This window comes from Oppia nitens, unplaced genomic scaffold, assembly GCF_028296485.1.
Source record: "Oppia nitens isolate AA-2021 unplaced genomic scaffold, nextdenovo-longstitch-racon4-pilon3 scaffold6_pilon_pilon_pilon, whole genome shotgun sequence".
NCBI classification, from domain to species: Eukaryota; Metazoa; Arthropoda; class Arachnida; order Sarcoptiformes; family Oppiidae; genus Oppia; species Oppia nitens.
The window spans coordinates 6,127,501-6,147,614 of NW_026533250.1; the positions used below are offsets into that span (position 1 = coordinate 6,127,501).

At 28.9% G+C, this 20,114-nt stretch overlaps 5 protein-coding genes across 5 annotated transcripts in view; 3 read left to right on the forward strand and 2 right to left on the reverse strand.

The window, feature by feature from the left end:
- Window positions 1-5,068, forward strand: part of LOC128962818 (follistatin-related protein 5-like) — a 39,119-nt gene extending 34,051 nt beyond the window's left edge. The window contains exons 9-10 of the mRNA XM_054309219.1: window positions 3,648-4,208; window positions 4,910-5,068. Coding sequence (XP_054165194.1) covers window positions 3,648-4,208; window positions 4,910-5,060 — 712 coding nt within the window. The 3' untranslated portion in view covers window positions 5,061-5,068. The remainder of the gene's footprint in view (window positions 1-3,647; window positions 4,209-4,909) is intronic.
- A 4,373-nt stretch (window positions 5,069-9,441) lies between these two features.
- Window positions 9,442-11,928, reverse strand: LOC128962920 (uncharacterized). Its single transcript, XM_054309336.1, has 2 exons — window positions 11,070-11,928; window positions 9,442-10,994 (listed from the first exon to the last, which is right to left on the reverse strand). The coding sequence occupies exons 1-2, from the start codon at window positions 11,648-11,650 to the stop codon at window positions 9,572-9,574; spliced, it is 2,004 nt and encodes a 667-aa protein (XP_054165311.1). The 5' UTR covers window positions 11,651-11,928; the 3' UTR covers window positions 9,442-9,571.
- Window positions 11,929-13,467: 1,539 nt separating this feature from the next.
- On the forward strand, window positions 13,468-14,855 carry LOC128962115 (diphosphomevalonate decarboxylase-like). Its single transcript, XM_054308455.1, has 3 exons — window positions 13,468-13,524; window positions 13,618-13,806; window positions 13,891-14,855. Exons 1-3 carry the CDS (start codon window positions 13,473-13,475, stop codon window positions 14,826-14,828), a joined length of 1,179 nt encoding a protein of 392 aa, XP_054164430.1. The 5' UTR covers window positions 13,468-13,472; the 3' UTR covers window positions 14,829-14,855.
- Window positions 14,856-15,026: 171 nt separating this feature from the next.
- LOC128962206 (trafficking protein particle complex subunit 4-like) lies at window positions 15,027-16,344 on the reverse strand. The gene is made up of 4 exons (XM_054308560.1): window positions 16,005-16,344; window positions 15,801-15,915; window positions 15,284-15,664; window positions 15,027-15,192 (listed from the first exon to the last, which is right to left on the reverse strand). The coding sequence occupies exons 1-4, from the start codon at window positions 16,186-16,188 to the stop codon at window positions 15,117-15,119; spliced, it is 756 nt and encodes a 251-aa protein (XP_054164535.1). The 5' UTR covers window positions 16,189-16,344; the 3' UTR covers window positions 15,027-15,116.
- Window positions 16,345-16,561: 217 nt separating this feature from the next.
- LOC128962586 (peptidyl-prolyl cis-trans isomerase H-like) lies at window positions 16,562-18,017 on the forward strand. Its single transcript, XM_054308969.1, has 5 exons — window positions 16,562-16,823; window positions 16,892-17,003; window positions 17,124-17,219; window positions 17,625-17,712; window positions 17,813-18,017. Exons 1-5 carry the CDS (start codon window positions 16,675-16,677, stop codon window positions 17,920-17,922), a joined length of 555 nt encoding a protein of 184 aa, XP_054164944.1. The 5' UTR covers window positions 16,562-16,674; the 3' UTR covers window positions 17,923-18,017.
- The last annotated feature ends 2,097 nt before the right edge of the window (window positions 18,018-20,114 follow it).

Sequence of the window (20,114 nt, forward strand, 5' to 3'; positions counted from 1 at the left end):
GGAGGGGGGTTTTAAAATAACTAACTATTAAAATACTATATTATAATGTTATATATATATAGTATATACACAAATTTATATTAAACTGTAAACTTTGTACTTGTAATAAGTAATTTGTAATATAATATTTTATTTTTATTTTTTTTAAAAAAATTATGCATATTTAGCAACAACAACAAAAAATTAACAATTTTTTTTTTAATAAAATTAATAATCATATATTTATTTCAATATATTCAATTGATACATATTACAACAACAAATATATATATTATATAATTATTATTATTAAAAAAATTAACTATTGCTATTATTATTATTATTATTATTACCAGGTTTATTTTTTACGATGATACATTATAAACAATACAATAGCTAGTATTACCACTATTATGGTCAACGTATGATTGCCAGATGATAGCCAATAGACTAGGCCGTAGACTACCAGTGCTAATACTATTAGTATGATTAGACCAATTGATACTAGTATATTGTTGTTAATCTGAGCCAGCTGATTTTGTACTAGACTTAATCGATTAGCTAGTTCAATTAATTGTTTATGTTGTAGCTTGATGATTTTTTCATGATCATCAAGCAACAATTTTAAACTTTTTAGACAACTATGTTGTTGTTGTTGTTGTTGTTTAGTATCGGCTACGGTGCCGGCGGTAATCATTTGTAGGCCACAATCGGCACAACAACCCACTGAACATTCTAGCAAATGTTCGGCCAATTCACGTACGGCTAGTACTGATGGACACCCGAGCGACCAGTTATTACATTTGACTACCAGTTCACCGATAATTGAGTCGAGTTTGAAATTTTTCATTAGTTCATAGTTGCCGATAATGACCGCCGAAACTGCTATAGTTTCGGTAGTCGTAGTGGTTGTGGTGGCCATTGATGTCGGCGGCGGCGGTGATATACCGGCCGTCCGTTTTTGTAGCGATTGACGACATTCGGGACAGTTATCTCTAGCGGATAGTTGTATCCAATCTTGAATACATGTTAGACAAAAACTATGTCCGCACCGGCTATTGATGACCGCTTCCCGATAGACATTCCAACATATACTGCACGTTAGGTTTGTGGCCAACAGTTGCGGTAAATCGGTAAAGTTGGCCAACTCATAGCCGGGCATTGTTTTTATTGAATGTTGATATTTAACACTTAATTATTAATATATATATTTTTTTTAAAAAAATAATTATAATTTTTTAATTATAATGTTAATACCAGTAGTAGTAGTAATAATAATAGTATTTAATAGTCAAGTGTTTAGGAAAAATACAGTAATATATTTCAAAAATAGTAATATTAATTATAAATGATAGACATATTCAAGTGTATTATATATACTGTATTTATATATATTTATACTGTATTTATATATATATACTGTATTTATATATATATACTGTATTTATATATATATACTGTATTTATATATATATATATATTGTATTGCAATAGTATTTATTATTATTTTATTTATTATATTATTGCAATAATTATTAGTAATTAAAAAATACGTTATAAAAGTGTGTTTTTGTGATATATTAATATCAATTATAATATATATATATATATACTGTACAGGTATTATCTACTGTATACTATATATTACTTACTTATATAATGGGTTGATATTACTGTATTATATTTTTTGTACATTTATTTTGTTGATGATAAGATACATGAGATTAGTTAAGTATAATATTAATAATAATATCCATTTAATGGTAATATTTTTTTTAAAAAAACTCTGATTCATTAATAAAAAAAATATTTTTATTACATTATTATATTTAATACATATACTGTATGTATAATAATAATATGATACTATAATGCATGTAAATTATAATAATAATATTAAATAATTTAGTCATAATTATTATATACACACATATAAAATATATTTATAAATTATAATTAAATACAAGTAATCAAAAATATATAACATTTAATAAATATCATAATAATAATAATAATAATATTATTATTAATTATAATATTAATTACTAACAGAGTATAGGCATAGCATAGCAAATATAATAACCAGTAATACTATTATTACGCAACAAACGGTTAAACCGATAGCTTTTTGATGTCTAAGTCTACGAACTTTTCCGACCAGTTGTCTACGATTTGATCGACTAGTTTCCAGCTCCTGTACCAACCGATCCAATCTATCCTTGACGGCTGTCAGCTCCTGTATCAACGATTGACACCGGGTTTCACTATCTCTTAGCTGTTGTCGACTGCGTTCCGTTAGATCCATATACCGGTGCCTCGAACGGCGTAACTCATCAATACAATTGTGTTGTTGAAAACTGCCTCCCGGTTCGCTGCCGTCCACCCCTCCTCCATTGCCCACTAAACTAGTGCGCACAGTTAGCCTAAGATTACACTGTCCGCACACATTATACTGACATTGTTGCTGATGTCCGGCCATTTGATGGACAGGTACTACCGTCGGACAACCCTTACAGTTGAACATACATTTGACCAGCAATTCGCTGACCATTGCGTTGACTTTGAAATTTTTCATCAGTTCATAGTCATCGCCAATAATAACCATAACATCCATATCATCTGTACTACTATTTACTGGTTGTCGGTGTTGTAACTGTTGCCTACACTCGGGACAGTTAGCCGAACCCTTCCTAATCCAGTCATCCAGACATGACCGACAAAAACTATGACCGCATCGGCCATTGATAACCGATTCGCGATATATTTGCAAACATATACTGCAGGTTAGATTGGAGGCTATACTGTCCGATAGGCCAACAAAATTAGCCAGCTCATAACCGGGCATAATTTTAATTAATTAATTAAAAATAAAATAAAAATTATATATTTTTTTGAAAGATTAAAAAAATATATATAAAATAATAAAAATGTTATAATATATTATATTTTGTTTTAAAAAATATACTGAAAAATAATAATTATTATTATACACTATCATATATATATATATATGAAATTAAATATTTAAATACATTTTTGTTGTTGTTGGTTTTAAATTTAATTATAACTTTTTTTTTAAAAAAAAATTATAATATTTTTGTTGTTATACTGTAATGTACTGTATATACAGTATACTGTAATCATCATTACCTACTAGTTTATAGATAATTATTTTTTTTTGATGTTATACGATACCTAAATATTTAGTGTATATTAATATATATATATACAGTATATTAAATAATAGTAATATTTTGCTGTATATAATATTTTTTATTTTAAAAAAAATCATTATATTTAAGGTTTTATATTACAATTTACTAATAATATACAATACTATTTAACTATACTATTATAGATGTAATCATTTTAATAATATCTATCTATCTATCTATCTATCTATCTATGATATATATATATATATATTGATATAATTATATTCATTATAAAGTAAAATATTTATACAAAAAAAATAATGAAATTAGTTTATTATAATAATTAATAATATAATAATTTTTTTCAATAATTGCATTAAAAAGTAAAACAAAAACATATTTTATTAATTAAAACAAAAATTTTCAAAAAAAACGATATAATAATAGTATATATTTTCTAATATATTTTTTTATAATAATAATAATTAATTAATTTTATTTATTTTATTACAGTTACGCCCACGTAACCCATTGGGACGAGCGGGCAGTCATCAAAATCGACATGAGCCAGCTCAAGTATGTCAAGACAATCAATCTGGCCGATTGTCAACCAATCAACGGTGTCCACACTGATCACGGCCTACTAATACTTCAATGCCAGACACCGGTTACCCATCAACTAAATGGCCAGTTGGTTGTCGACCAGATTACCGATGCACTGATATCGTACAATCCACACGTACGGGCCCAACGATCCTATCTGAGCCCTAACCAACATTTCCTGGTCAATGTCCTGCATAATGCCTCGACACCGACACCGGCCACTACTATCATTGTCCAGCGTGTTGTTACCGATGGTGGCGATGGTGGCCAGAGTACTGGTTCGGGTGGTCTAGAGTTTCTCTACGATGTCCGTACGTCGCTTAATATCGTCAACTGTGCGTTTGTCTGGCGTAACGGTAACTACGATGCCGTACTGGCCTCCGGAACGGCCAATCGCGAAGATCTATTGTATTTATCGCTGAGCGACGGTCGGGTAGAATTGATTACCGGAATCGGACGGCCGACTAACGGGTCAGTAATTTTTTTTTGGTGTTGTATTGATTATTGTATTGATGGGACAGTTATGTTAGACACAGTGATTGATTGATTGATATATAATAAAGTGTATATAGTATACAAAAAATGCCAGATATTTAAGTTATATTTTATTTTAATTTTTTTTGGATAAAAATTAATTTTTAATTATATTTTTTTGTTTTCACTTTTTTTAATTAATTAATATAATATATATAATAATTTAATTTTTATTATTACAAATATATATATATATATTTAAAATTGATAATAAATTATTTAATAATAATAATATTAAGTATTTTTGTTTTAGTTATATTTTTTTAGTATTTTATTTAGTTAATAGTTTAAAAATTAAATTAAAACAAAATTAAATGGATACTAGGTTAATTTAATTTGGGTATAATATCATTTTATTAAATATATACATATATATACAATTTATTGGACCATATATACAATATATATATATATATATATATATATATATATAATAATTTATGATTGATAGCCGTATTATATCATATATAGAGGACAGGGAGATGAATGTAAAATTTTATTGTATTTATTGTTGTTGATGATGATTACATACATGCCTGTCCTCTGAATCTAATCCTAACTGTGCACTGAATATCATTGATTGATTGATTGATTGATTGATTGTCTTATTTATTATTTATTTTTATATACCAAATTAGATCTCATAGAGGTATGGCATTGGCCAACAAATCCCGATTGTTGGCCGTAACGGCCACCGAAAGCGTCTATCTGGTCGACCTGAATACCAATCGCATCCAATGCGAGACAACTCAACGGCACCGGAAGCCGACAACAATGATCTGGTCATAGGATTTCATCAGTTTATTTCAAAAACAATATAAAAAAAATTATTTAGTTTTTTTGTGTCCAAAAAAAATTTTAGTCAATTTTTTTGATATAAAAAAGTCTATTTTTGTTTGTTTTTTTTTTTGAATATTTATTATCATTTAATTTGTAGTTTTTTTAATTAAATTCATTTATAATTATTATTTTTTTATTTTTTTTATCTATTTATTTGTTATAATTATCAAACAACTATAGTTAGTACTCCAAAAAAAACTAAAAAAACAAAAAAAAATATAATTTGTATATAAATTATGATTTAATTTATTATTATAATTGAAATAATGATAAACTTGAAAAATTTCAATATCATTTCAACATTATATATAAATATATATATAATTGAATAAAAAAAATAGATTATATTTACATTAATTAAATAATAATAATACGATAATACTAATTAAGTTATACGAGAAAAACATTTACAATAATAATGATAATAATTTATATAAAAATTTTTGATTTAAAAACAAAAACATAATGTTTTATTTTATACAACAATAAAAAACACATAAATAAAACACAGAATATTCTTGTGATACAACACACACACACACACACTCACAAACAATGCATACATTTATATATATATAAACTTTATTTATATATATAGAGTTATATAATCCAAAAATATAATTTGTAAAATGAAAATTAATTAATGATATAATTATATTATAATTAAAAGCAAGAAATAAAAAATTGGGATAAAATTAAGTTCATATTATAATATTAATTACTTAATATAATTAAAATTAGTGTACTATATGTTAATTAATTATTATTATAATTTTGTTTCAAACTAATGTAAAATTTTTAAACTCTAATTTATTTTAAACTTTATATTTATTAAGTTTATTATTATGATATATACACACAGTATATATATATAATATTTATATAATAATAATAATGTTTTAAATGTAATATAAGTTTTTTTAAATTGATATATAATATTCAATTTATATAATTATTTGTCGTTTTTAATTGTAATTCATATATAAATTTAAAACAAAAAAAAATGTATTACTTATTATATATATATGACAATAAATAAAAAATTATACACGTTTTTAATAAAAAAAACAAAAAATGTTTAAATTTATTTATATTTATATATAATATATATCTATAGATTAATAATACAATAACATTCAATAGATTTTTTTTATTGATAATTTATATAAAAAAATAAAATATAATAAACTAATAGCAACCAATATTTAGTGATCATAAAATATTTAATGGCCAACTACTAAAAAAAATAAAAAACCTACAAAAAAACGCAAAAAAAAAATAATTCAAATACTTATAGTATTAGCACTGGTAGTCTATGCCCATAGTCTATGCCAGCTATCATCATCTGGCAATCATATGATGATGATATTATAGTTGTAATACTAGCTATTGTATTGTCTATAATGTATAATAAAACTAAACCTGGTAGGTTAATATAAAAGTAATTGATAGCTTAATTTTTAATATTAAATAATAATTATATTTATATATATAATGATAATATTATTGATAATATCTAATTGAAATAAATATATGATTTTTAATTTTTTTTTATAAAAATTTGTTATATGATAATAATAAAATATTGTATAAAATTTATTTTGTAGCTAAATATACATAATTTCTAAAAAAAATTAAAATAAATATTATATTACAAATTACTTATTACAACTACAAAGTTTACACATTTTAATATAAAATTATTTTATATATACATAACATTATATAGTATTTTAATAGTTAGTTATTTTTTAATCATTATTTTTTTTATCATTAATACTTTTTTTTTAAAAATATACTTAAAATTTAAATTACTTGTAATATTAATACTAGTAATGTTTGAAAAAAATGTTTTAAATTTAAAACCTTTTTATACAATATTTTTTTTTGGTAGACATTTATATACACACCAACAAAGTAATAGCTAACTAAATACTCCATTACATACCTGTCCCCCATCACCACCACAACCATAAAAAAAACCTACTAATCCTACCAATCAACAATTTAAACAAATTATGTGCGGCGGCTACGATCTGGCCAGGTTTGTCAATCTACCCGCTGAGTTGGCCACTAATCTCCAATGTAGTATATGTTGCTATATATATCGGGAGCCAGTGGTCAGCCAGCGATGCGGTCATAGTTTTTGTCGGTCGTGTATTATTATTATATAAAGTTTATTATTAGTAGTACGACTAGTAGTAAGAAAAATAAGAGGAACGGTAGTACCGGTAGTACCGATAGTAGAAGTGGTTGTTGTTGTCCACAATGTCGGCTACCGTTTCAACAACGAAAACAGACGACTTTAATAGACATTGACAGACAAAACAATAGCAACAATACAACTACCGCTGCCGCCAACAATACTTCGGTAGTCATTATCGGCGACGACTATCAGCTGACCAGAAATTATGCTCTGGACTCGATTGTCGGCGAATTACTGATCAAATGCAAGTACTCGGGACTGGGCTGTCCTCAGGTGCTGCCGGTGCGCCGTATGGCCAAACACTATCGACAATGTCTGGCCGGGGTTGCTGTCCCGACTGTGGTCTCAAATTGTATGGCATCGACGACGGTATTACTGGTGACCAACATCAACAACAACAACATAACTGTATTGACCGATTGAAATCGGAACTAACCGATCAACGGGAGTATATCAAACGGTTAGAAAATAATAATAATATTATCCAACAATTGGATCCGAAAACTATATCAACATTTTTACGGCCAACCAATATATTGACCGGTTGTACCGGCTTATCGTTACTACTATCAGTTGTACTGTTAGTGGTACTACTGGCCCTGATCATATGGGCTATCTATGGCCCAATCTATCTAACTGGGTCACATTGGCTAACAATTGACATTATTTTTCTAGCTATTTGTCTGGTGATATTCAAAGCCATAGTGGAAAGCATGAAAAATAAGCCGATAGTTAATGGACAGTCATCATCGGCATCAGCAGCAGCAGCACAGGGAGCTGAAGCTAAGCTACTATCACCAACGGTACTACCCGTTTGACGTCAAATTTGATGACAATCCCTATTACTACTATTACTATACTATTTATACAAATAATTTATATTATATATAATATAATTATATATATATATAATATAATTATATATATATATAATATTAATAATTTTATGACTTATAATTTATAATTAATAACTATAGCTTAATTAGATTATATATATATATATATAATTTTCTAATAATTAAATTGTTTATAATAATGATTAATTTGTATAATTTTTATTTATAGTTGAAACAATAATTAAGCAAATATAAACATTATTATTATTATTATTATTATTTTCTAGAAACAAATAATAATAATTTTTAAAAAAAAATAAATATATCCTAATGTTTGTTTGTCGTAAATATTGTTAAAAATGTTTTTCATATGAATTCAATTATTTTGTTTAATTAAATTTGATAATTAAATTAAATTACATAAATAAATAAATAACAAATTTAATTTAATATAAAATTTAAAAAAAATTATATTAATATGATTGATAATGAGTATTTAAAAATTAATGTTTAATATAAGTTTATTTATTTATTTTTTTGTATCTATATATTTTTCAAAATTAAATAAAACTAAATTTTATAAAAAAAAGTCATTTTTTATTTGTATAAAATTCTTAATTATTATTATTTTATATAAAAATTATTATTATAAATACTTTTTATTAATACAATCAAATATCATATTTTTGGTTTATATATAATAACATAATATATATAATACATTATATATTATTTGGTATATTTGTTGTTAATTGCATTGAAATAAAAAAACAAAATTATATAGTAATATATATATATATATTGTGAACAATTTTTTAATAATAATAATAATAATAATAATAATAATAAAAGATAATCAATAAATATAATAAAATATAAATCAATAACAATAATTGATATATATATATAATAAAATACTGGGTTAACATAATTTTTTTGCAAATTTGCAATTTTTTTAAGCACCGGTATCTGTTTTTTTTGTTGTTGTTGGTGTGACTACCACTCCTCTATTATACATCTATTAGTAAATCAAATATAAAATTTTATAATATTTAAATATTTTATAACAAAACTAATGGACAACACTTTTATTATACAAATACTAAAACTAAACATTTTTGTCTAATTATTTTGCAATCAGAAAAAAAGTTATACATTTTTTTAAAGTTATTATTTCGCAATACTAATCACAATACTATTTAGTTATTTAATGATAATTATAACTAATTATAAATATTATATCCAAAAAAAAACTTCAAATGTTTTTCAAAATAAATCATTATTACCGGTAATATCAAAATAAAAGGCATTTAACGGTAAGTATGGACAGACACACACACACATACATACATACAGATATCGTATACCAATCTATACTAAATAACATATAGATAGACACACCCACACCCACCCACTCTCTATAGGGGATAAATAATTTTGCCCCAAACAACTGAATTGAAAAAATCGGACCACGAAAGTCGGGCCGCAGTACCGCCGGCGGCCACCAGCGATGAACTCTGTAGTTCATCGTTACGAGTGGACAATACTTTACTGAACGGCACTTTTTGGGTCCTCAATAGCAACTGTACGGTAGTTGGTATCGGCGGTGATGATGGTGTCGGTGGACAACGATTATCGGTAATACCCGTAGCAGCAGTAGTATCGGCGGCCGCCGCCGCTACCAAAATAGTCTCAAAGCTAACACGTGCGGCCACTTTCTTGGATCCGCCGATCCACAATAGTATCATATAGATGGGCATTGAGCTCAGGTATTCGATACCGAAATACAAGGCTCCCTGAAACGATAGGGTAACCACACGGAGGACCAGAAATACCAGATAATACATGAGTACAGTGGGCAACAGGAACAGTAAGATTGTAAACGATAGGGTACCGATAAATAGTTGGTCGTTGCCATAGGAATAGCTATCGACACGCGATCGCAGTTGATTCCATTTTTTACCGCGAAACAGACGCCACAGTGCCGATAGGCCGACCACTTGTAGGCCGTATAGTCGGGCAGCGTAACCGTAGAAACAGTAGATATGTATGGTGGCCAGTGCTACCAAATCGGATAGTACGCTCAATATACAGGTAAACCCGAGTACACCGCAATAGACCAGTGTTTCGACAATAATGGCAAACAGCGGCTTAATAATTATCATATATGTCTTCCACAGATAGATATGATACAAGAAAAACTGTCCCAAAGCTGTATTCAATGGTCGGTTGAGTTTCAGACCGGCCGGCATTCCCATCAGCAGATTCAGTAGACTCTGTACTTCGTTGACCAGATTGTCGGTACGTTTCAGGGCTACGTCCAACCAATAGGACGGACTCGAGTAGAATACGAGAAACAATGTAGTGATAATACCCAATATAATATCGATGGCCACCGATGACAATACATTGCCGACACTGACACTAATACGTTTGTGACGGAATGCTTTCAGTGCTGACCAACAATGGCGAAACTGTTGGACCCGAAAGCGTAACTGATTGCCGGTAGTGGTCATCATAACGGTGTCCAACAAAAAGTTGGTAATCTGTCGCTGATTCGGAAACCAACTCTTGTTGCGGACATGGGTTCGCTGGCGTTTCGGTCGCGTAATCTGATAGTGAAATTCGATGAACGACGCGGTCAACCGTCGGGGCAACATTAGCCTCAGATCGCCGTCGCTGACCCGTACGGGAAACGTCGTTGTTGTGGACGAAGTAGTAGTAGTACTAGTAGTGGTGTGACTATCGGACAATCGGTTAGTATTATTAGTGGACAGATATGTCTTGAATAAGTCGGATGTCTTTTTCAGCGAATCGATGATAAACTCGACGAACGGCATCCTATTTAACGGGTAAAAACGGGTGATTTAAATGGTCAGTAATGGTAAAACTATCGGTAAAATTAATTACTACTACCTGTTGTCGTAATCGTCTTCTTTGAAAAACAATTGCGAACTCATGAAGTCGCGGGTATCGTAGTGAACAAGTGTAACAACACCGGGATCTATGGGCTGGCCATTGATCAGACACGATCGTAGACTCAACTGATTGTCCATAAATCTCAGGTCACACCAAAACGGCGGATCATTGGCAGTGGCGGCTGCGGCGGTGGCCGTCGATTTCGATGTTGGATTACCGTTAATACCGTTATCATCGGTTCGCAGCTGCCGTCGGCGATGCTGTTGTTGTTGTGGCCGATGATGATGATGGTTACGATCGCCGTTGTTGTTGTGGTGGTGGTGGTGGTGGTCATCATCAGCTGATTGGTGTCCACCAGCGCTAACCGTCGCTACGGGTCGATCATCAATGGTGCCCAACACCGATATGGCCGGCGAATCATAGGTGGCCAATGTTGACAGCAACTTCAAGGATGTCATTGCCGTAATGTTGACCTGTAGTGATCTACCGTCCAGTCGATAGTAGCCGAACAGTAGGCCACGGGGTGTCCGAAACAGTTTGGTCGGTATGAATAAGTTGATCCATGCAATGTTGTCCATTATTATCGGCGGCGGCGGCGGCTGCCGAGTCCTATTGGCCAAAATTGGTGGTCAGTCACGCGCGCGCGTGTGTGTGTGTGTCAGTCCCGGTACGCGCGTGCGTGCGATTGGTGTCACTATTATTAGGATATTATAACTGTTTAACTAATAAACTGTTTGTTTGTTTGTTTGTATTGTTGTTGTTGTCATTAAAATAGTAATAATAATAATAATAATAACTAATTGTTTATGTTTTCAATTTGTATTGATTTATATTGAATTGTATTGTAATTACAAACACATGGCTTAACAACACATAAATAATAACTGTTTTATTACTGTATTATTGTTTTTATTTTGTTTTTTTTTTAATAAATAGATATATAATGTAAACAATATATACATATAAATTACGTCAATATATTGAAGTATAATGTATTCAATAATTGAAATGTTGGATGAATAGGGGGGAGGGTATAAATTATATGGACGTTATTGATGACCAGTTTTTTTATTTGACACCCAATGTATTATTGCAATTGATTTTTGATATTTTTTATTATAATAATAATTTTTAAATGCAATGTGTTTTTACAGTTGTTATGTATTTTAATACAGTATGTTATGTTAAATAATAAAATATTTTTAATAAAATAATTTTTTTTTTTAAACTATTAATTACTTTTAATAATTATTTGTCGATTTTAATATTTATTTATTTTTTTATTGACTAGTTTTTAATATATTTAATATTTTCGTTTTAAACTAAACTAAAAAATTATTATTATTACTAAATCACCATGATGATTTGACAAATATTAATAATTACATAAATTAATTAATAATAATAATTTTTATATTTAATATATTAAATTTTATTAGTGATGATGATTGTGTAAATATAAAATATAAAATATAAAAATTATATATTTAATATACATTTAGTAATATATGATATATATATATAATAATTATTATTATAAAATATTTTATTTTAAAAAAAAAGTTATTAATATATTATTAAATTGAATTGTTTTTTCTCAACAAAAAAAAAATTAAAAAAAACTTTATTTGGAAAATGCGGTTATTATAAAGTTTTGATGAGTTTTTTTTAAAAATAATCGTTTAATTTATTTAAATTATTTTTTGTTTTGTATTTCTAATATTTAAAAAACTTGTTGATCAGGTTTTTTATATTTAAAAAAACTTATGTAATGTGATATTACTTGTTATTTAATTTATTTTTGAATTATATATATATATAACAAGTGTTTATCATTAATATTATTATTAGATTTTGTGAATACTTGAAATAGTTTTTATTTTAATAGTTATTATTTTAGGCATTAAATTGTTTATCGATTTGTTGTTAAAATATTTTTATTGTCGGTATTATTATTAGTAGTATTTTTTTTATAAAACGTGTTAACTTAAACTCAATTTGATTATTATTATTATTATTTAAAAGTTTTTAATTATAATGTGATTTTTTTGTTGTAATAATTTTGATGTAATTTGAAACCAACTAATAATTTATTTAAAATTTAAAAAATATTTATATTGACAGTAATTAAGACATTTCCTGCGATATTTAAAATAAAAAAACTATTTTTGTTATTAAAATTTTAATATTTTGTGATATATTTTAACTTTTTTTTAAGAAAAAAGAGGAAAAACATAACAATATTTAACATTTAAAAATAAATCTAAATTATAATAAAGTCTTAATTTGTTTTTTTAAACAAAAATTGTTAAAAACTATTAATAATAATTAGTTAATAATAATAGGTATCATCAAAAAAAAAATTATTAACAAAATATAATTCATTAAAACTATATTACAATGAAATCAATTACCGTAAGAGCGCCGGTAAATATTGCGGTTATTAAATATTGTAAGTTATTATTATTATTATTACTTTAGTTAAAACAAATTATATTTAATTATTTTATTTAATTAATTAATTATTTATTTCCGCATAAAATAGGGGGCAAACGGGATGAGGATATTATAATACCATTGAACGACTCAATTAGCGGTACCCTATCTATAGATGATATGTGTGCCAAAACATCGGTGGCCACATCGGCCGAATTTACCGAAGATCAAATGTGGTTGAATGGCCAGAAAGTGGACATTGCGGCCAACAAACGGCTGGTCAATTGTCTTAATCAGAGTAATAATCAATTGATATAATAATAATAATGTTTTTTTATTGAGAGTTAAATAAAAACTTTTTATTTGTTTGTTTGTTGTTTAGTCCGCAAAATATCGACCGTCGACTGGATTGGCCAACGATTGCACATTTGTTCGGTAAACAATTTTCCGACGGCTGCCGGACTGGCCTCGTCGGCTGCCGGCTACGCTTGCCTTATGTATGCGTTGGCCAAACTCTACGGTATTGATTCGGCGGAACGCATATCAACGTTGGCCCGAATCGGTTCGGGCAGTGCTTGTCGATCGGTTTACGGCGGTTTTGTCCAGTGGATTGCTGGCCACGATAACGAAACATCAGTGGCCCGACAGATTGTCGACGAAAACTATTGGCCCGAAATGCGTGTACTGGTATTGGTTGTTAGGGATACGCAAAAAGATACGAGCAGTACGTCGGGTATGCAACTGACTGTCCAGACCAGTCGGCTAATGCAACAACGTTTGAAGGAAATGCCCGATAAAATCCAGGCCATGACCCGTGCTATCAAAGATCGCGACTTTCATCGGTTCGCCGAAATAGCGATACGCGAAAGTAATCAAATGCACGCCACTTGTGAGGACACATATCCGCCGCTGCAGTACATGAACGATACGTCGCGTGCGATCCGACGTTTTTGTCACAAATTTAACGACTATTATGGCCAGAATCGACTCGGCTATACCTACGATGCCGGACCCAATGCCTGTCTCTATCTATTGGCTCCGGATGTTCCCAATGTTATACAATTGTTACGCAAATGGCAACCGGATCTCATTGTCAAAGGCCAGCCAATTGATGGCCAAACTAGTGCTGCTGCTGCTGCTGATCATCAGTTAGACGACGATCTGAGCCGACACTTTGACAAAATGCCGGCCGATATTGTTAATGGTTCGCTACGCTATGTTATCAGTACACGTATCGGTTCCGGTCCTCAAGTATTAACCGATGATGACCAGTCATTGTTGGACATGTCGACGGGTTTACCGAAACAACAAAACCAATAGTGTTGTTGTTGTTGTATTGCCTAACAACTCGTTAATTGATTTAAATTACAATTGAATTTATATTAAAATTTATAATAACTTTATATATAAAAAATAATTTATACGTTAATAATAACTCTTTGATAATCAAATAAATAATAAATAAATTATTAATTTTTTAAGATTTAAATTATATAACAAAACAACAAACAATCAGTTGATATCATCATCACAATTGGTTTGTGGAGCTGGATGTCGATGTCGTCGATGATGATGATGTCGATGTCGTCGTTGTCAATGTTGATGGTATCAGACATTGTTAATAATCGGTTGCCTTTCGTTTTGTTCGAGTATTGACTGAAGATTTGAATCAAATAAATCACATCTGAAATAATGAAATATTAAAAATAAAACAATTATTATCTTATTATAAGATATCCATTAAAAAATTTTTTTTGAATCAATTGATCCCAAACCTGATGGGCATATCCAGCGAATAAAATGGATTCTTGAGGGCGTAATCGGTATATAATTCATAAATTTTTTTCAACAGCAGATCTTTGTTGGCCGGAACTGTCAGATCGCTAACAATCAAAAACTTGACACCAGTTGTCGTTTGTAAACAATTCAGACGGAAATTATTGGTTTCGAGTACTTCAATGCCCGAACTTTTCATAAATCGTTTGCTGCTATTGTTTTGATGGTGATCTTTACCGCTGCCGAGGCCACCGCCGCCGCCGCCCGAGCTTTTAGTAGCCGAACCTTTGCAGATCTGGAGGGCGGCGATGGCGTACAGCGAATGAAACATCGACGACAATACTATCTTCTCGTTAGTGGTCAGTCTCGGCAAACCAAATCTGTAATAATCGGATGAATTGGAAAACAATTATTCAATTCAATTGATCGGTCGGTCGGTCAGTCAGTTAATAGTCGGGTAAACTGTCTGTAAAAGGTTGGTTAGCGACCGACTACTATATCCCGTAGTAAACGTACTTCAAATTAATCGGATAGTTCTCTTCGTTGGCCAATATATCGTCCATTACGTCCTTGTCGTCCATTTTGCGGCCGCTCAGCGGTTGGCCATTGATGGCCAACAATGCGTAGCCGACTAAACAACAACAACAACAACAAAATTATTTGATTGATTGGACACAAAATTATCGGCGGATCTCTCTCTCTCTCCCACCGAACACTGACCTCGGATACCGTCCCGTTGGCCAAAAGTTACGGCCAGTTTTTGATGAACATAATCCAGTTTGATGTCCAACGGATAGCCGAAAGTTTTTTCGACTTCCGATGAGACAAAGTTATGCTCGCAATCGTAGTTGAAGATCAGTCCACCGCTTCGGGAGATGATATACACGCTGTAAATGCCCGGCATTTTCTACTTGTTTTGACTACTAAACCACTGGCCTCTCGGGTCCCGATGTGTTGTCCGCCGATTTGATTGACTGATTGATTGATTGATTGACCGAAAAAAAAACTAATAATCAATCAGTCATTGAATACAGTCTATCAATGTTTATATAAAGTGATAAAAGTGGGACTATTTTATATATACTAAATTATATAAGTTATTAGTAGTTCGATGGTTATACTAAATAGTACCAAATTATCAGTTAAACACAATAATAATAATAATATTTATGTAACGTTATTGTTATTATTAGGCGACAATTAAGTCCTATTTCTGACTACATTTTACTAACTATTTTACTATAGTTTTCGATATATATAAAAAAGTACTTAATCTATATAACACATGTGTTTCAATGTTATTTCAATCATTCAATTATTGACTGATTGTTTGGATTATTACTAATACCGTCGGTAATCATCCCGTGTGGCCACTAATAACCTAACAATAATGTCAAACTGGGCTCAACTACAGCAACAGCTAAGGCATCCGTCAAATCCGGTCGTATTTTTTGATATAACAATCGGCAGTACCGAAGTTGGCCGCATGAAAATGGAACTATTCTCGGATGTAGTACCGAAAACGGCCGAAAATTTCAGGTCAGTGTCTATTATACTCTGCACCCGTATGTCTGACCACTGATTTATTTTTCATTGTCTTCTAACAGACAGTTCTGTACCGGAGAGTACAAACGTGACGGCGTTCCCATTGGTTTCAAATCGGTTACATTTCATCGGGTAATCAAAGACTTTATGGTACAGTCGGGAGACTTTGTTAACGTATGTATTTGGTTTCAGTCGGCCGATCGGTCGGTTGGTTGGTTGGTTGGTTGGCCGGCCGACCATCTAGTTATAGCACTGCACCCGATAATTATTGATTGTCTTTTTCATGGCGGCTAGAATGACGGCACCGGTATTATGTCCATTTTCGGTGGCGGCAAGTTTCCCGATGAAAACTTTATGCTCAAACACGACGCTCCGGGACTACTGTCGATGGTATGCGGTATTTTGATATCCAAATTGATTGATTGATTGATTAGTTAGTATAACTATAAGTCTATAATTGAATTGTTTTTTTTGTGGTTATCTCTTATATATATATACTGTACTTCATCATTACTTTCCGTGACGTTTGTGTTGATGATGACTACCCGATACCCGATGACTACTATTACTACTTTCACCACCACTACTACTAATACTACTACCACTACTACTACTACTACTACTACTACTACTACTACCACCACCACCACTACTACTATTACTACTACTACTACTACTACTACTACTACTACTACTAYTACTACTACTACTACTACTACTACTACTACTACTACTACTACTACTACCACCACTACTACTACTACTACTACTACTACTACTACTCCACCCTAATAGGCCAACAGCGGTAAAGACACTAATGGTTGCCAATTCTTCATTACGTGCGCTAAATGCGATTTTCTTGACAACAAACACGTAGTTTTCGGTAATTTCTAAGACCTCTCTCTCTCTCTCTCTCTCTCTCTCTTTATTTGTGTTTTTTAATTGTTTTTTTTTTGTTTTATTTGTCCAATTATTATTAATAGGACGTGTAATAGACGGTATGCTTGTGATGAGAAAGATCGAAAATGTACCGACGGGTCCAAACAATAAGCCAAAGATACCGGTGCTTATCTCACAGTGCGGCGAAATGTAGTAATCGGGATGTGCGGCCACCACCACTACCACCATCACTGTCATCACCAGCTACAACAACAGCACCGGGTCTTTATATGCGCCCCCGATATGTCATAAACATTATCACATCATTACATATGTTTTTTTTAATAATAAATAATTATATACTATATATATATGTTTTTTGGTTTCATTTATCATAAACTAATTTATTATTAAATATTTTTAAATAATTTAGTTTCACATTTAAATTGTATTAAAATATTTTTTTTTAATAATAATAATGTTTAAAACAAATAAATTGTCAAATATTTTGCTAATTGTATTGTTATTGTTTGTATAGTATTTTTTTATATTAATATTTTCATTCCGTATATTTTACAAATAAATTTATAAAAAAAATTATTAATATTATCAATAGTTTTATTTTTTATTAAATATTATATTACCATATCATTAGATATAAATGATAGATTTTATTATTTATTTTATGTATATGTATAATATGTATATAATTGCAAAAATATGTATTTATATATATTACCGGTTAATATATAATAAGCTTATATAGAGTCCTAAAAGATAACTCATTTAATTAATAAATAAAAATTAATATATAGTTTATAAAGTTATCAATTATTATTTTACAGTTTTATATTTAATAAAATAACATTGATTTACACATTTGATATTTACTTTGTATAATACATATAATTTACATAATTTTTTTTGTTATTTAAATATGTATTCTACATTTAGACAGTAATTTTGAGCAGTAATTTAAAAAAATTTAAATTTAATAAAAAATAGATTTTAAGATAAAAATAATCTTAATTCATGAAAATATTATATAGTGTTAACAATTAATTTAAATTACATGATATAAATAAATTGTTTAATATCTAAAATAAATCATTAATTTTTTTTAAATTTTAAGTTTAGTAATTTTAGTAATAATTAAATAGTTACAAGTTATAATAAAATTATATATATATATACTATTTTTTTATTGGTAATTATAAATATATATTCAACAACAACAAATTATTATTATTATTATTTAATTATATAAAACCTGAAAATTTGAAATATTTTTTCTAATAATTTAAATTGTGATTCAAATTAAATAAATTAGCTAGATAATATATATATATATATAATTTTTAATTTTTAAAATATTGAATATTATGAAAATTGTCATTGTCAATTAGTTTATTATTAATATTATAATTTTAAATAATAATATTAATTATAATAATTAAGGTTATTACAACAAATATTTTTTTTGTATTAATTTACAAAATTAGCAAAAATGTAAAAATTTATTATATTTAAAAAATGTCGTAACAATAACACAATTTTTGTTGTTGTTGTAACCAATTTAGTTAATTATTAGAAATTTTAATTATTACAAAAAATAAATAATAATTATTTTTTAAAAAACTACAGTTATTTGTATTAACTGTACTGAATATTTTATTGTAATTATTTTTTTATTGAATTAAACAAATATTATTCAATCAATTAAATTATAATATATATAGTAATATAAATAATACAGTATTACGTTTAAAGTATTTATAAATATAAATAAATATATATATAATAAATAGATATTTCTATGGAAACAATACTTGTGAATAAAATGTGAATAAAAAATATTATTATTATTATTATTTTTGTGTCAATGAAATGTTTGTTTGAAAGAGAGAGAGAGAGAGAGAGAGAAATCGTTAAAAAATAGATGTATATTCAGCTGTCTATTAATATAACATTTATTATTATTATTATTATGTATACGTAATAAACACACGCAAGCTATATATATATGTATAGCTCACCACTCCCTGCCCTCCCCCTCCCTATCCCTCCCATAAAGTTGTGCCCACAAAAAAATTGTCTAAATTTTTTTTATATAAAAATGTTTATATATTTAAAATAATTTTTTTATATATAAAAAATCCTACTGTAGTGATGTCATAGACATAATTAGGCAGTTTGTCTGTCTATCTATGTGTGTGTGTGTGTGTGTGTGTGTGTTTGCGTACAATACATCCCTTTCCCCTCCAATGGGTAAACACCCTCCTCCCGGTGCAATGCCATCAACATATTATATATCATGTACTGTACTATTTCAGCTAGTATGACAATGATGATAGTCCTAATAATACCAGTGCTTGCTGATCATGATGAATCAGTTACCTAGAGTGT